The 16791-nt window shown below is 62.2% G+C and overlaps 3 protein-coding genes across 3 annotated transcripts in view; all 3 read left to right on the forward strand.

Moving 5' to 3' along the window:
• The window catches only part of LOC309682475 (uncharacterized protein), a gene marked incomplete at its 5' end in the record, with an annotated part of 129641 nt that extends 123522 nt beyond the window's left edge, over positions 1-6119 (forward strand). The window contains 4 exons of the mRNA XM_082496565.1: positions 763-918; positions 1173-3461; positions 4113-5489; positions 5746-6119. Of these exons, the coding sequence (XP_082352691.1) occupies positions 763-918; positions 1173-3461; positions 4113-5489; positions 5746-5966 (4043 nt within the window). The 3' untranslated portion in view covers positions 5967-6119. The remainder of the gene's footprint in view (positions 1-762; positions 919-1172; positions 3462-4112; positions 5490-5745) is intronic.
• A 35-nt stretch (positions 6120-6154) lies between these two features.
• Positions 6155-8403, forward strand: LOC309682479 (CD5 antigen-like). The gene is made up of 5 exons (XM_082496569.1): positions 6155-6611; positions 7033-7062; positions 7533-7847; positions 7928-8253; positions 8340-8403. The coding sequence occupies exons 1-5, from the start codon at positions 6578-6580 to the stop codon at positions 8346-8348; spliced, it is 714 nt and encodes a 237-aa protein (XP_082352695.1). The 5' UTR covers positions 6155-6577; the 3' UTR covers positions 8349-8403.
• A 4788-nt stretch (positions 8404-13191) lies between these two features.
• LOC309682482 (putative serine/threonine-protein kinase SBK3) lies at positions 13192-16494 on the forward strand. The gene is made up of 4 exons (XM_082496571.1): positions 13192-13433; positions 14574-14750; positions 14942-15144; positions 15562-16494. The coding sequence occupies exons 1-4, from the start codon at positions 13205-13207 to the stop codon at positions 16246-16248; spliced, it is 1296 nt and encodes a 431-aa protein (XP_082352697.1). The 5' UTR covers positions 13192-13204; the 3' UTR covers positions 16249-16494.
• The last annotated feature ends 297 nt before the right edge of the window (positions 16495-16791 follow it).

The raw sequence follows: 16791 nt of genomic DNA on the forward strand, positions 1-16791 counted from the left end.
AATGCGTGCATGTGTGCAGTGTGTGCGTGGGCAGGGTCCAGTGCGTGTGTGCAGTGCATGTGTGGGCAGGGTGCAGGGCATGCATGTAGTGCGTGTTTGGGCAGGGTGCAGTGTGCGTGTGCAGCGCGCAGGGACACAGAGTGTGTGCAGTGCATGCATGTGTGCAGTGCATGAGTGGGCAGGGTGCAGTGCGCGCATGCAGTGCACGCATGGGCAGGTTGCAGTGCGTGTGTGCAGCACACAGGGACACAAAGTCTGCAGTGTATGCATGTGTGCAGTGCATGCATGGGCAGGGTGCAGTGTGTGTGTGTGCAGTGCATGTGGACACCGAGTCTGTGCAGTGCATGCGTGGGCAGGGTGCAGTGCATGTGTGCAGCGCACAGGGACACCGAGTCTGTATAGTGCGTGCATGTGCAGTGCGTGCATCTGCAGTGCACGCATGTGTGCAGTGGGTGCACGGGCAGGGTGCAGTGCACAGGGACACAGAGTCTGTGCAGTGTGTGCATGTGTGCAGTGCGTGCATGGGCAGGGTGCAGTGTGTGTGTGTGCAGCACATGGGGACACTGAGTCTGTGCAGTGTGCGCGAGGACACTGTGCAGCGTGTGTATGTGCCGTACATGGGGACACCGAGTCTGTGTATGGCATGAGTGGGCAGGTTGCATCGCATGCGTGCCGTGCGTGCATAGGCAGGGTGCAGTGCCTATGCAGCGCGCGTGCAGTGCGCGCACTGCAGGGCTCACGCTGGTCTCCTCCTGCCCGCAGATGAGCTGGCCGCCCTGGATGTCCGTCCTGCAGAGCCCACTCGCCGCCAGCCACGGACGAAGCCGAGCCGGGTGCTCCCCTCCGCATGGCCCCGCGTTCCTGCCTCTCCCCGGAGCACCGCAGCCAGCCCACCCCCCGCAAGGACAGCCCGCCAGGGTAGGAGAAGCGGGGATGGGTGTCCCCGTCCCCTTGTGCAAAGTCCCAGGGAGCCGGCGGGTGGTCGGCTGCAACGCGGGACCCCATGTTTTGCCGCCCCAGCGGCGGGACTGGGGCCCGGAGCAGGTTTGGGAGGCATGGACATCCTCCATGCACCTCCACTGCCTGCTGGGGACCCTCCCCATGTCCCGGAGACCCTGTCCCCAAGGGATGCTGGTCCAGAGCTGGGCTGAGCAACTCTCTTATTGCTGCAGGACAAGAGGACCTGCTGTCACCAATGGGGACCTCTCCACCGGCCAGAAGCACCCAGCACCCTGCAGGACAGGGTCCAGCCAACACCACCCCTGGCACCCAGCGCCCCACAGGATGGGGTGCAACTGGTGTCACCCCCAGCACCCAACAGCCCACAGGACAGGATTCAACTGGTGCTACCCCCAGCACCCAGCATCCCACAGGACAAAGTCGAATCGGTGCCACGCAGGCCAAAGCGGGACGAGATCCCATTCGTATCATCAGGATCACCCGACTCAAAGCAGAACAGGATCCAGCTGGCATCATCCAGAGCACCAAGCCCAAGGCAGGACGGGATCCAGCTGGTGCCACCAGGTCTAAAGTGGGACGGGATCCATCTGGTACCACCAGATCCAAGGCAGGATGGGATCCAGCTGGCACCAACAGGTCCAAAGCAGGATGGAATCCAGCTGGCACCAACAAGTCCAAGGCAGGACAGGATCCGACTGGTTCCAACAGGTCCAAAGCAGGATGGAATCCAACTGGCACCAACAGGTCCAAGGCAGGATGGGGTCCTGCTGGCACCAACAGGACCAAAGCAGGATGGGGTCCAGCTGGCACCAACAGGTCCAAGGCAGGATGGGGTCCAGCTGGCACCAACAGGACCAAAGCAGGATGGGGTCCAGTTGGCACCAACAGGTCCAAGGCAGGATGGGGTCCAGCTGGCACCAACAGGACCAAAGCAGGATGGGGTCCAGTTGGCACCAACAGGTCCAAGGCAGGATGGGGTCCAGCTGGCACCAACAGGACCAAAGCAGGATGGGATCCAGTCGGTACTATCCGTATCACCCGTCCCAAAGCAGGGCAGGATCCAACCATTACTGTAAGGGTCACCCGACCCAAAGCTGAACAGATTCTGGCAGGTGCCAACCAGACCACCAGGAAACCACCAGGACGAGGTTTGGTTGGGACCAAGCCCAAGGCAGGGCAAGATCCACCTGGTGCCACCCAACCACAAACAGGGCAAGATGTGGCAGTTGCCATCCAGCTCACCCAACACCCAGCAGGACAGGGTCCCGTTGATGCTGCTCAAGCCAAAGTGGGACAAGATCTGGTTAGTACCACACAACACACCAGGCCCAAAGCAAGGCAGGGCAAGGCCCCCACCATGGTTGTCCCAACAGGTGATACCACGTGGAGTAATCAGAACCTGGGAGAACCAGGTCCTGAAGGCACCATGAAGAGCACACGTCCTCCAGCGGAGCTGGATGCAGGTGGTACCAAATGGACAACACGTTCTTCAGCAGATTTTGGTCTATATGATACCCCAAGGATCACACATCCTGCAGCAGAACATGGTTCTGAAAGTATCACGAGTACTACACATCCTGGAACAGAACCAGGTCCAGAAGGTACCATGATGAGCACAGGTCCTCCAGTGGAACTGGTTTCAGGAGGTACTATATGGAGCACACATTCTCCAGTGGAACTGGATTCAGATGGTACCACATGGAGCAAATATCCTGCAGCAGAACCAGGTCCAGAAGGTACCATGAGGAGCACATATCCTCCAGTGAAATTGGATCCAGATGGTACCACATGGAGCACACATCCTCCAGCGGAACGAGGTCCTGAACATACCATGAGGAGCACACCTCTTCCAGCAGAACCAGGTCCAGAAGGTAGCATAAGGAGCACACATCCTCCAGTGGAACTGGATCCAGACCATACCACATCGAGCACACATCCTCCAGCAGAACAAGGTCCTGAACACACCACAATGAGCACACATAGTGCAGCAGAAACAGATCCAGAAGGTATCATGAGGAGCACACATCCTTCAGCAGAACCAGGTCCTGAAGACACCATGACAAGCACAAGTCCTGCAGAAGAACGAGGTCCTGAAGGTACCATGAGGAGCACTCGTAATCCAGCTGAATTGGGTCTAGATGGTACGATCCAGAGCACACATTCTTCATCAGAACAGGGTCTGGATGATACCAAGTGGAGTGGACATCCCACAGCAGAACCTGGTCTAAGTGGTGCCACATTGTATGCACGTCCTTCAACAGAACTGGATGCAGATGGTACCACATGGAGCACAGGTTCTTTAGCAGATTTCAGTCCAGATGATACCCTGAGGAGCACACATCCTGCAGAAGCACCAGGTCCAGAGGGTACCATGAGGAGCACACATCCTCCAGCAGAACTGAGTCCAGATGTTACCACATGGAGCATACATCCCGGAGCTGAACCTGGTCCAGAAGCTACTATGAGGAGCACACATCCTCCAGCAGATCTGCATCCAGATGGTACTAAGCAAGAAATTTATTGGAAGAAATTTTCAGGAAAAGGCTGAAAAGTTGGAGGGCTGGGGTGGGTGGAAAGACAGTAGAGACTACACATGGATAGACCAAGAGGGGAATGGATGATTGAATGGACAGAAAGGTGGAGAGAGGGAAGGACAGAAAATTAAGAGAAAGGGTAGGTGGATTGATGGATGGATGGCAATGGAAGATGTGTTGGAGAATGGAAGCATGGATGGCAAGGAAAGAGGAATGGGTGGGTGGATGGATGGATGGTTGGATAAGCGGATGGATGGATGGGTGGGTGGGTGGGTGGGTGGATGGATGGTTGGATGGATGGGTGGGTAGGTGGATGGATGGACAGATGAGTGGATGGGTGGGTGTATGGATGAGTGGATGGGTGGATGGATGGAAGGATGGGTGGATGGATGAGTGGATGGGTGGGTGGATGGATGAATGGCTGGATGGATGAATGTGTGGATGGATGGGTGGGTGGGTGGGTGGATGGACGGATGGGATGGATGGATGGATGAATGAGTGGGTGGGTGGATGGATGGATGGATGGATGTGGTGCTCTTCACCCAGCACCCAGGGCGAGGGGGCCTGGAGATGGCAGTTCAGGGGCCTCACAAACCTCTGTGTCCCTTCCCTCCCCAGGTGCGGACCCAGACCCAATCCCTGCTGGGGTCTCTGCTCCCCCCACAGAGCCCCCCTCACCCCCATTATCACAGAACTCCACCCTGATGCCAGCAGCCCCTCCTGCCCTTGCAGTCCAACTGGGTCCAGGCTCCAGCATCCCCTCCCAGGGCGCCCCAGAGCCCTCCAGCACCCAGAGCTCCCCAGTGCCCATCCAGCCCCCTAAGGACACCTCTAGTGCTCAGACCCCTCCAGCACCCACCCAGCACCCCATGGAGACCTCCAGCACCCATGGCCCCCCAACACATCCCCTGCACTCCGTGGAGACTCCCAGCCCCCAGATACCCCAAGCACCCCCTCAGCACCCTATGGAGACCTCCAGCACCCAGACCCCTCCAGCACCCAAGCAGCAAGCCACGGAGACCCTCAGCACCCAGACCTCCCCAGAATCCACCCATCACGCCATGGAACCCCCTGGAACCCAGACCTCCCAAGCAGCTCCCCAGCTCTCCACAGAGACCCTCAGCACCCAGACGCCCCCAGCACCCTTCCAGTACCCTATGGAGCCCCTCAGTACCCAGACGCCCCCAGCATCCTCCCAGCACCCTTTGGAGACCTTCAGCACCCAGGCCCCCCCATCACCCTCCCAGCTCCCCACAGAGACCCTCAGCACCCAGGAACCCCCAGCACCCCAGGAGCACCCCATGGAGCCCCTCAGCACCCAGACCCCCCCATCATCCTCTCAGCACCCTATGGAGACCTTCAGCACCCAGACCACCCCTGCACCGTCCCAGCTCCTCACAGAAACCCTCATCACCCAGGAACCCCCAGCACCCCAGGAGCACCCCATGGAGCCCCTCAGCACCCAGACCCCCCCATCATCCTCTCAGCACCCTATGGAGACCTTCAGCACCTGGACCACCCCTGCACCATCCCAGCTCCTCACAGAAACCCTCATCACCCAGGAACCCCCAGCACCCCAGGAGCACCCCATGGAGCCCCTCAGCACCCAGACCCCCCCAGCATCCTCTCAGCACCCTATGGAGACCTTCAGCACCCAGACCACCCCAGCACCGTCCCAGCTCCCCACAGAGACCCTCAGCACCCAGACACCCCCAGCACACTCCCAGCACCCTATGGAGACCCTCAGCACCCAGACCCCCCCATCACCCTCCCAGCTCCCCACAGAGACCCTCAGCACCCAGGAACCCCCAGCACCCCAGGAGCACCCCATGGAGCCCCTCAGCACCCAGATACCCCCAGCACCTTCCCAGCACCCCGTAGAGACCCTCAGTAGCCAGACACCCCCAGCACCCTCTCAGCTTCCCCTGGGGCCCCTCAGCACTCATCCAGCCCACAGTGCAACAGACCCCATGCTCCCAGGCCCCTCCTGTGCAGGTAAGACTTGGGGGGGGGGGGGCACAGCAGCAGGGGGGTGTCCTGCCACCCCCTGGAGTGATACCCATTGGGACACCTGGGCTCTGGGGCAGTGTGGGGGTGGGTGCTGGCAGGGTAGCGGGGGGGATGCAGGGCCCCCCTGCACCTCAAATTCTGTTTTCTTTTTTTTTGGGGGGGGGGGGGGGTGAACACAAAAGCAGGGTGGGGCATCTCTAATGGCTGTGCTTTAGGAGGGTCTCTACATCTCACCCCACAGGTCCGGCTCCACCAGCAGTGCCGCCGCTGGCCCATCCCGGAGCTGGGGGGCAGTGGGGAGGAGGATCCAGCAGCTGCCCCCCCTGTCCGGCTGCCCAACTGCAGGCCCTGCTGCAGGAGGTGCAGGGGCTGCGGGGGGACCTGCGGGCGCTGACCCTGACCCTCCAGCACCTCCTGGGAGGAGTTTTGGGGCCCCCCCGTGCCACCGGCTCTCAGCCATGATGGGGTCATGACAGCCCCACCCCCAATTGGGTGATTCGGGAGGGGGGGCTGCCATGACCCCCAGACAAAATAAAGTCGGGCTGGACCCCCCTCCCCCCCCCCAAATCCTGGAACATCTTGAAGTTGTGGGGTGGTGGGATGGGGAAGATCATTTTGGCCCCATCCCTGGAGGTGTTCAAGGCCAGGCTGGACGTGGCCTTGGGCAACTTGGTCTAGTGGGAAGTGTCCCTGCCTATGGCACGGGGGTTGGAACTCGATGATCTTCAAGGTCCTTTCCAACCTAAACCATTCTGTGATTCTATGATTTTGGCTGGGGGGATAAGCCCCACCTCGGGCCCACCCTTGTGTAAGGGGGATGACCTGGGGGGAGCAGTGAGCATATCCCCTTCTTGGGGGAAGGGGGGGGGGCATGATACTGCTCCCTATCCCATTCCCCCATCTCTGCTGGCCCCATGGCGCCAGGCTGGCTCCTTCAGCACTTCCCCACAGTGCTTTCGCTTCCTCCCCCCTTGCTCCCCCCCCTCCCCCCACTGCCCCCCACGGTCGGCCCTGGGAGGGAGCTTTAAAAGGGGAGGGAGCCTGGGAGGGGGGGGGTCCCTGGCAGCTGCGGCATGGGGGCACTGGTTGGCCTTGGGCTGTGCCTGGGTGAGGGACTGGGGGTCATGGGGGGGAGGTGTGGGGTGTGGGGTGTGGGGTGTGGGGCAGGGGCTTGGGGGGACCACAAGATCTGGGTGTGCATTTGGGGGGCACAGATCTGGGGGGGGAGGTGTGGGGTGTGGGGTGTGGGGCAGGGGCTTGGGGGGACCACAAGATCTGGGTGTGCATTTGGGGGGCACAGATCTGGGGGTGAACGTGGCGGGGGCAGAGCTGGGGCTGCACTTGGGGTGTGTGTTGGGGATTTTACTGGGGTGTGCAGGGTATGCAATGTCCATGGGTTGTGTGTTGGGGGGGTCAATGGGGTGCGGGGGTGTCCGTGGGGTATGTGTTGGGGGTCAGTGGGGCATGGGGGATGTCTGTGGGGCGAGGGCTGGGTCCTGACTCCCAGCTGTTCCCTCTCTCCCCCCAGTTCTGTGCTGTGGCATTGTGGCTGAATCCGGTATGTTGGGGGTCCCCTGGATGTCCCCCCGGTGTCCCCCCGGTGTCCCTTTGCTGTGTCCTGGTGTCCCCTGTGTGTCCTCCTGGTGACACTCGGGGGCCATGGGATCAGTAGCAGGCACTGGGGCATGGATCACATGTAGGAGAGCTTGTACTGGGTGGACTGGGGCTATCCTGGGAAGACCGAGGTTGTGCTGGGCAGACTGGGGCTGTACTGGGTAGACTGGGGCCATGCTGGGCAGACTAGGGATGGGTTGGGCAAACTGGGCTTGTGCTTGGCAGACCGGGGCTGTGCTAGGTAGACTGGGGATGCTTTACGTAGACTGGGACTGTGTGGGGCAGACTGGAGCTGTGCTGGACATACTGAAGCCACGCTGGGCAGGCTGGGGATGGATTGGGAAAACTGGGCTTGTATTGGGCAGACTGGGGCTATACCGGTCATACTGGTGCCGTACACCTTCCCCCTTGCAGCGGTGCCAGCCCGGCTGTGGGGTGGCCGTTCACGCTGTGCTGGGCGCCTAGAGCTCCTCTTCGCTGGCACCTGGGGCTCCGTCTGCGCCGAGGGCTGGGACCTGGCGGCTGCCCGGGTGCTGTGCCGCCAGCTGGGCTGCGGTCGCCCGCTCCTCATCCCAGCACCCTGTGGCCCCACGGCAGCCAGCACTTCCCCGGCAGTGCTGCAGCAGGTGCAGTGCACGGGGCAGGAGTTGGCCCTGGAGCATTGCACCCTCCAGCCGGGGCACCCGTCGTCCTGCTCCACGGATCGAGTGGCTGCCGTTGAGTGCGAGGGTGAGCGTGGAGCGTGGTGGGGTAATGCTACCCCAGGTGGGAGGTCCCTCAGGGCTGGTGTCACCCCGGTGTCCCCACAGACCCTTTCCAGCTGCGGTTGGTGGGTGGCCCCGGACGCTGCGCCGGGCGGTTGGAGGTGAACCATGCTGGGCAGTGGGGCACGGTCTGCGATGACGGCTGGAGCGGGACCAACGCAGCAGTGGTTTGCTGGGAGTTGGGCTGCGGGGCAGCGGGGACAGTTGGTGACATCCCCCGGGACCGGCCCCACTTTGGCCCCGGTGCTGGGCGCATCTGGCTGGACGATGTCCGCTGCCGGGGTCAGGAGAAGACCCTGCGTGATTGTGCTCACCGTGCCTGGGGACGCCACGACTGCACCCACCAGGAGGACGTCGGTGTGGTCTGCCAGGTCTGGGTCCCCCACTGCCATCATGGGACAGCCAGGATGGCCTGGCAGGGCAGGATCAAGCCATGCTCATCCTTTTGTCCTCGCAGGATGACTGAGTGCTGCAGCTCTGTCCCTGGACGGCCCCCGATCTCAGCAGCCACCATGTGCCCCTGCGGAGGAACCTTCTTGTATCCTTCCCTGGGCAGCCCTTGGCCCCATGGGGGACCCCACGTGCAACACCCCACAGGAGGCCAGGGGTGGCAACGGGGACTCCTGCCCCAGCCCCTCGTTCACCTGCCTAGTCATTAAATGTAGAGAACTGAGCATCTGCTTGCACCATGCCTGTGCCAGCCCCATGGGGCACCACGGGGTGCCTGTGCCCAGGGATGTGGGCACCCAGCCCCACGGGGCACCACGGGGTGCCTGTGCCCGAGGATGTGGGTACCCAGCCCCACGGGGCACCACAGGGTGCCTGTGCACAGCCATAGCCCTGCTGTGGGGCTGTAGTGGGGTGAGCACAGGGGCCCTGCTGTCCCAGGTGTGGGGCTGAGCCAAGCCTGGCCCCCTGCCCACGCTCCCCCCGTGGCCTCTCGACCCCGTTATGAAACAGCTCGTTAGAGCTAATCCCGCAGCCACCTGTCCCGCTCCCAGCACCCTGCCTGCCAGGGGAGGGGACATACCCACAGCTCTGCCCCATGGCATGTGGGGCAGGGGCCAGGCTGGGTACTGCTGGGAGGCAAGGGGGGTCCAGGGCAGGTGGGGCAATGGGTTTTGGGGGGAAAGAGGGTCTGGATGTGGGGCAGTGGGACTTAGGGGGGCAGAGGGGCAGAGAGTGGTGAAATGGAGTTGGGGGGGCAGAGGGTCAGCATGTGGGGCACTGGGGGCCAGTGCTTGTGGAAGAGCAGGGTGTGGGCAATGGGACCTATGGGTGCAGAGGGTGTGGGTGCAGTGGGGACAGGGGCCGCAGAAGGGCAGGGGCAATGGGGACCAAGAGTGCAGAGGGGTAGGGAGTGGGGTAATAGGGGCCAGGGAGGCAGGGTGTGGGGCACTGGGGGCCGTGGGCTACAGAGGATGTGGGTGCAGTGGGGCCATGGGCTGCAGAGGGACAGGGTGTGTAGAAATGACACCTGTGGGTGCAGAGCGGCAGGGAGTGGGGCAACAGGGGCCATGGTGGGGGTGCAGTGGGGCTGTGGGCTGCAGAGGGGCAGACCGTGGGGCAAGGGGACCTCTGGGTGCAGTGGGTGTGGGTGCAGTGGGGCCAGGGGTGAAATGGACAAGGGAGGGGGGCAATGGGACACCAAGGGGGTACATCCCACCCTTGCAATGACAGAAGGGGAAACCGGGGTCACGGTCAGGGGCAGTGATGACAAGGGGCAGTGGGGTGGTGGCTTGTGGGGCTCAGCACTGGGCTAGGTCCCTCTCCTTCCCCCCTCGCCCCCCCGTCCCAGCCCTGGGGGATGAGGACAGGGACAAGCTGGTGCCACCTGGCCCGGCTGCCCGCCGGCTATTTCGGTGCCCCCGCAGCTGTCCGTCCCTCCGCCCCCGCGGCTCTGCCACCACGCTCCCTCCCACGCTCCCGGGACTCCAGCCAGCAAAGGCCGTCCACCCCCCCGCCTCCCCCCATGGGGGGGCACGGACAGGGACAGGCGCCTGCATCCTCCGCATGCCACCAAGGCCACAGACGTGCCAGTGGGGCTGGATGGCCGGATCCTGGGGATGGTCTCCAGTGGGGCAGGGGGGTCACAGCTCCCCGATTTCTGCCCCATGGTGGGTGCTAGGTTGACATCCGCCCTGGGAGCAGCCCCCGCTCCCCGGGGGGGTTTTACCGGGGGGTACAACATTTCCCCCGTCGGCTGCCCGCCAAGCGGGTCCTGCTAATGTGCTGTCAAATATTAATTACCTTCCAGCAGGGTCGGGGTCAGGGCCCGGCGAGCAGATGGGATGGGGGGAAAGAGCAGGTGGGGAGGGAGAGGGAGGGAAACGGCCCTGGGAGCTGGGGACAGGGAGGTGGCCGTGGGAAATAGAGGGAGGAGGGAGATGGTCATGGGAACAGGGAGAGGGAGATGGCCATGGGACATGGGGGGAGGAAGCAGTATTATTGTGAGAAGTGGGGAGAGAGAGATGGTTGTGGGAAACGGGGAGAGGGATGAATATTTATTGTGGGAAGTGGGGAGAGGGATGGAGATGGTTGTAGGAGCTGGGGAGACGGAGAGGTGATGGTGGTGGGAGCTGGGGAGAGGGACAGCTATTATTATGGGAAGTTGGGAGAGAGATGGTGGGAACTGGGGAAAGGGATGAATATAATTGTGGGAAATGGGGAGAGGGAGAGAGTTGTGGGAACTGGGGAAAGGGATGAATATAATTGTGGGAAATGGGAAGAGGGAGAGAGAGGGTTGTAGGAGCTGGGGAGAGGGAGAGGTGATGGTCGTAGGAAGTGGGGAAAGGGAGGGGTATGGTTTTGGAAACTGAGGAGAGGGAGGAGATGGCGGTGGGAACTGGGGAGAGGGACAGGTATTATTGTGGGAAGTTGGGAGAGAGAGAGGGTTGTGGGAACTGGGGAGAGGGAGGCAGATGGTCATGGGAACTGGAGAGAGGGACGAATATTGTTGCGGGAAGTGGGGAGAGGGAGAGCTATGACTGTGGGAACTGGGGAGAGGGAGAGAGATGACCATGGGAAATGGGGAGAAGGAGGGAAATAGTCCTGGGTGATGGGGAGAGGTAGGGAGATGGTTGTGGGAAGTGGGGGGAGGGAAGAGTATGGCCCTAAAAACTGGGAGAGAGGGAGGGATTCAGCCTGGGAACTGGGAGAGAGGGAGGATGCTGGGGCGGGCACAGCCCTGGGGTGCAGACAAAGGCACGAGCAGGGTGCCCTAACCCCCATGTGCTGTGCTCCCCCCCCTCCAACCTGGGGACACCCCCCCGGCACGCCCGTCTGTGTGCACCGCTCCCCCCCACTCCACCCTCCAATACCCCTATGGCCGACTGCTGCATTTCGGCACGGCTGGTACTTCCTTGGCAGGACACCGGGTGCGTGTGCCGCCAGCCGGGCTCTGCCAGCCCCATCCCAAAATAGACCCCCCCAGGAACGCACCCTGCTGGGGGGGAGCCCAGATGTGAGTCAGAGCTGAGGAGGGGGGAAGACACGGTGGGGACACAGGGCAGGGGTATTGTGGCCGGGGCTGAGGACGCTGGGGACAGCGGTGCAGGGGGCTTGGTGTGGGGACGACGTCTTCTGGGGTTGGTGCCAGCCCCATGGAATGATGCCTCGGTCCTGGGGATCGCTGCGGACCAGCAACCGGGACTGGTGTCCCTGCCCTGTCCCCAAATCATCCTGCCCCACATCTGGAGGTCTGGCACCCACTGCTTGCTCCTGGTCCCTGCCCCACACCCTTGTGGGAGCTGGCTGGCACGTAGGTGGGTGAAGTTGGAGCTGTGAGATGCTGCATGGCTGGGGGACACAGGACAAAACAGGTCGTGTGTCCCCCCCTCCCCCTTCTCTCAGGGAGGTGACACCGGAGGGGGGGAAACTGAGGCAGGTGGAGGGATGCCTGTGACTTGCTGCATCCTGCTGGGACGCCACCGGAGTGGCATGAGGGGTTGTGGCCAGGCTGGGGCTGTGCTGGGATGTGGTGGTGGTGGTGGGGCTGGCAATGGAGGGGCAGGTGGCGTGTGGTTGTGGTATGACTGAGCTGTGTCATGGCATTGATGGGCTGTGTTGGGGTATGACCAGGCTGTGTCGTGGCATTGCTGGGCTGTGCCATGGCAAGACTGGGCTGTGTCATGGCATTGCTGAGCTGTGTCATGGCATGACCAGGCTGCGTTGTGGCATGGCTGAGCTGTGTCATGGCATTTCTGGGCTGTGTTGTGGCATTGCTGAGCTGTGTCATGGCATTGCTGGGCTGTGTCATGGCATGGCTGAGTTCAGTCATGTCATTGCTGGGCTGTGTTGTGGCATGACCAGGCTATGTCGTGACATGGCTGGACTGTGTCATGGCATTGCTGGCTGTGTCTTGGCCTGACTGGGCTGTGTCGTGGCATGGTCAAGCTGTTGTGGCATGATCAAGCTGTGTCATGGCATTGCTGGGCTGTGACATGACATGGTTAGGGTTGCGTTGTGGGATGACATTGTGATGGCATTGCACGGGGGACAGACAGAGAGGATGGGTTGGGCATGGGGGGACAGGTGGGGATTTGCACTTGGGGACAGACAGACGTCAAGGAGCATGGCTTGGTGGAGCAGAGCAGATTGGTCTGATGGAGAGGCAGCACTGCGAGGAAGGACAGATGGCCAGGATGGAGCATTGCTCAGGGGGACAAACACAAGTGGCATGGGGCAGCTGTCACAGAGGAGTATGGTCGTGGACAGACAGAGAGAATGATGCACAGCATGTGGGGATGGACAGACAGCGCAGGCAGGGACAGCAAAGATAAGCAGCAAGGCATGTGGGGACAGACGGACCAGGCACTGTGTGCAGTGGATGGATGGATGGATGAACGGACGGACGGACAGACAGATGGATGGATGGATAGACAGACAGTGTGGAGGACAGCTTGCAGGAATGGATGGACAGAGCGTGGTGCTGGGGACAGGCCCCGTCTCTGAGTGGACAAGCAGCACAGGGACGGACAGACAGACAGTGCAGAGCAGCATGCTGAGGGACAGCCAAGAGGCCTGCGCCCCACTTCACCACCCTGCACTGGGTGCACCGAGCCCACCGGGCACGACACAGCTCAGCCCCTGTCCGTCTGTCCCCCCATGCAATGCCCTGTCTGTACCCCCATCCTCAGCTCTGCCCTGTCTGTCTGCCCCTCATCCCCAGCTCCATCCTGTCCATCTGTTCCCCCATCCCCAGCTCCACCCTGTCTGTCTGTCCCCCCATGCAATGCCCTGTCTGTTCCCCATCCCCAGCTCTGCCCTGTCTGTCTGCCCCCCATCCCCAGCTCCATCCTGTCCGTCTGTCCCCCCCATGCAATGCCCTGTCTGTCCTGCCTCCTGCCTATCTTTGGCCCTCGGCACGCGTTGGGGCTGACACATGTTCCCTGCGTGCGAGCGGCAGAGATTAGCGCGGGCCGGTGGCATGGGAACGGGCAGGAAAGTCTGAGTCACAGCTCCTGGTGCCGAGGGCGGCCGTGGGGCTGGGGGCACCCAGCCGTGCCCTGGGAGCACCCGACCCTGCTGGGACACACGGTGGGGGACGCAGGTGAGGCACGCACTGCTCCTGGGCTGCTCGGCTGTCCCCATGCAACCCCGAGGGATACTCGACCCTGCCTTCTGCTTCTGGCTTGCTTGCATGGTCCTCTTGGCTCAGCCCCATGGCAGCGGGTGTGCATGTGTGGGGGTCCAGGCTGGTTGTCCCAGTCCCCCACACCTGGAGGTGCTGGTGGTGGCGGTGACCTCGCTGCGGCTGTGCTGGCGCAGGTGGCTGCAGGTGGTGGGATGGGAGAAAGGTCTGGGGTCCTGCTTCAGGGCTGGGGATGGAAGAGCAGGGAGTCATCCCTGACTCCCTGCAATGGGAAGATATGGGGATCCCTGACTTCTTGCAATGGGGGGGATGTAGGGTAGACAGAGGGAGCCCTGACTACTGCGGTGGGGTGATGTGGGGTGTGATGTGGAGCTTCCCGTCCCTTCTCTGGGATGTTATAGGGCTCACTGCCTCTCCTCCGGGGTGTGATGTGAGGCTGACCCTCCCTCATACATGGGGACATGGGGCCTTAATGGAGATAGTGTCCCGGACCCCACCGGCTCCCATCAGGGGTTCTCAACCCCATTGGACAGTGGCATTTTGGGGTTCCCATCACCTCTTGGCGTGGGGGTGCACCTTCCCATCAGCCAGGACCCCCATGTCTACACAGCACCTGGGGCAGAGGGGCAGAGCTTGATCCCAGGCAGGGCTTGATTCCACCCAGGGAGACCGTGGGAAGAGCCCCTGGGGTGGGACTGGGCTCTACTGGGTTAAGCTGGGCCATATTGGGCTTGACTGTGCTGGATTGGGCTGGACTGGACTGAACCCACTAGAGTGGGTTGGGCTGGGCTGGAGAAAATTGGACCAGGCTTCTCTGGGCTTCACTAGACTGGGCAGAGATAGACTGGATTGGGTTTAGCTGTGTTGGACTGGACTGAATTGAACTGGACTAGACCGGGACTCTTCAGAGCAGGTTGGTCTGGGCTCCACTAGGCTGAGCTAGGCTAAACTGGACTGGACCAGGGTGGACTGGGCTGCACTGGGCTGTCTCAGCCAGGTGCCCTGGGGCCATGAGGCCGGTGCTGCCACCGTCTCGCCATGCAAAGGGCCGGGGCTGATGGGGCTGTGCAGCAACGCGGGGGTTTTGGCTCTTCCCAGGGCCCATGGAGGAGTCAGACGAGGACGGGGAGGACAATGAGGAGTTCCTGGAGCGGCTGATGGCGCAGACAGGCCGGGAGGTGCCGCAGCGGGAGCTGGAGGAGCACTACGCCGTGCTGGAGGAGCTGGGCAGCGGGACCTACGGCCGCGTGGTGCTGACGGAGCCCCGGGATGGTGGTGAGGGGTGCTGGGGAGACGGTGGGGAGGGCGACCCTGCTGCTGGCTAGGGGAACCTGCTCCCCAGATGTGCTCAGCCCTACCACCATGCCTCCGAGCCAAACCTCAGCTCTGCCAAAACCACCCTGTCTCTGCCCCGGCGGTGCCCCAGCTGGTGCTGACCCCGCTTTGTCTCTCCCCCCTTTTCCCAGGCTCACCGGTGGTCCTCAAGCTGATGCTGAAGGAGCAGACGGAGCGGCGGGCATTCCTGCGGGAGTATTGCATCGCCCTGTGCCTCTCCAGCCACACCGCCTGCCTGCGTGCCCTGCCCATCGCCTTCGAGAGCGCCACACACTTCGCCTTCGGGCAGGAGCTTGCTCCTGCTGGGGATCTGTGTGCCCTCCTCAACCCAGGGGTGCGTGCTGCTATGGGGGTCTGTGGGAGGGGGGAGGGTGGGAGCCAGGAGGGGTTGGAGGATGGAGGAGAAGGTGCCAGGGCAGATTTGCAGTGGGTGCAGTGGCACGGGAGGAGACCCTTTGCGGTGGGTTGCAGTGACACTGTGTGCGTGGGGAGACCCTTTGCAGTGGGTTGCATGGTCATGCTTTTTTGTGGGGAGACCCTTTGCAGTGGGTCTCCGTGCACTGGAGGAGACCCTTTGCAGTGGGGTGCATGCTCGTGCTGTGCTTGGGGAGAGCCTTTGCAGTGCTGCACATGGCTACAGGCTGCTGTGGGGCAAAACGCAGGTTGGTGGTGCTGGGCGGGGGTCTGGGTGCTGCAGCCCCTCTTTGGGGAGGGGGCAATGCAGCAGGTGAGGGTACCACCTTCCCTGCAGGAGGGTCTGGCGGAGGAGCTGGTGAAACGTTGTGCATCCCAGCTGGCTGAGGCGCTGGACTTCATGCACAGCCGTGCACTGGTGCACCGGGACGTCAAGCTGGACAACGTGCTTCTCTTTGACCGCGAGTGCCGGCAGGTGAAGCTTGGAGACTTTGGGCTCACCCGCGTGCAGGGCTCGGCAGTGGGTGCCATGTCCGGCACCCTGCCCTACACCCCGCCGGAGCTCTGCCTGCTCCAGGGCTCCGACACGTTGGAGCTGGACTCCAGCCTGGACGTCTGGGCCTTCGCCATCCTGCTCTTCTGCCTCTGCACCGGCTGCTTCCCCTGGGCTGTGGCCGCCAGCTCTGACCCCCAGTATGAGGATTTCAGCGCCTGGCAGGGTGGTGTGGCGGGGCGGGGGGTGCCAGCGTCCTGGCAAGTATTTGACTCCGGGGCGCTGGAGATGCTCCGGCGCTTGCTGACCCTGGACCCTGACCGCCGGAGCCCGGCCATCGAGGTGCAGAAATACTTGTCCCTGCCATGGGTGATGGCCCCCGGTACCAGGGAGCCAACACCAAGCAGCTCCCAGTCCTGTCTTACCAATGGCACGGGGGAGAGCCTGGGGGGCACTGAGGGTTGGGATGCTGCTGGTGGGGGAGATGAGGTTCCCATGCTCCCTGCTAACGCTCTGGCCCCGTGCCGGTAACCAGCACCTCCCCTCCATCCTGCTGCTGGTATCGTGGCAGGCGCTCCTGGGGTCTGGACTCCCTGTCCAATGGCTGAGGCTTGTGAGGCTAGAAATGGGCTGCAAGCACAGGAAGGAGAAGCGATGCCACCTGGAGACCCCAGCCCTGCAGCTCGATGCCCGGCACCTTGCAAATCCATGTCACTCAACGGTGGTGACAACTGTCCGCCTGAGCAACTGTTGCACAGCTCTGAGATGCACAAGGGAAACCCAGGGCAAAAGGAGCCCACGGGGTGACAGAGAGAAACAGGAGGAGAGCAATTAATTAGAAATTAAAGCTGTTAAGGCCGATGCAAGACCTTGGCAGAGGTGAGTTGTGAAACTGCTCAGCAGAGGAACCCCGAAACACATCTGACCTTGACCTCCTTCCTGCACCTTAGGGACGAGGAGGTTGACACATTAGAGAAGATACTGAACTGCCTCCCTGGGGGTTAGTTAACTGCTGTAATTAGAGAGAGATGCTAAACAGCCTCCTGGGGGGGTTAAGGAGCTGGGGAAACATGT

Source organism: Vanellus vanellus (genome assembly GCF_965231255.1).
Source record: "Vanellus vanellus genome assembly, chromosome: 29".
NCBI classification, from domain to species: Eukaryota; Metazoa; Chordata; class Aves; order Charadriiformes; family Charadriidae; genus Vanellus; species Vanellus vanellus.

What these genes read in the sequence shown, in the direction of transcription:
- LOC309682479 (XM_082496569.1), top strand. Translation starts at nt 6,578, where the DNA reads ATGGGGGCACTGGTTGGCCTTGGGCTGTGCCTGG. An exon ending in TGGCATTGTGGCTGAATCCG is followed by an intron (nt 7,063 to 7,532) that starts GTATGTTGGGGG and finishes TCCCCCTTGCAG; the next exon opens with CGGTGCCAGCCCGGCTGTGG. An exon ending in GGCTGCCGTTGAGTGCGAGG is followed by an intron (nt 7,848 to 7,927) that starts GTGAGCGTGGAG and finishes GTGTCCCCACAG; the next exon opens with ACCCTTTCCAGCTGCGGTTG.
- LOC309682482 (XM_082496571.1), top strand. Translation starts at nt 13,205, where the DNA reads ATGCCCTGTCTGTCCTGCCTCCTGCCTATCTTTGGCCCTCGGCACGCG. An exon ending in ACACACGGTGGGGGACGCAG is followed by an intron (nt 13,434 to 14,573) that starts GTGAGGCACGCA and finishes GGCTCTTCCCAG; the next exon opens with GGCCCATGGAGGAGTCAGAC. An exon ending in GACGGAGCCCCGGGATGGTG is followed by an intron (nt 14,751 to 14,941) that starts GTGAGGGGTGCT and finishes CCCTTTTCCCAG; the next exon opens with GCTCACCGGTGGTCCTCAAG.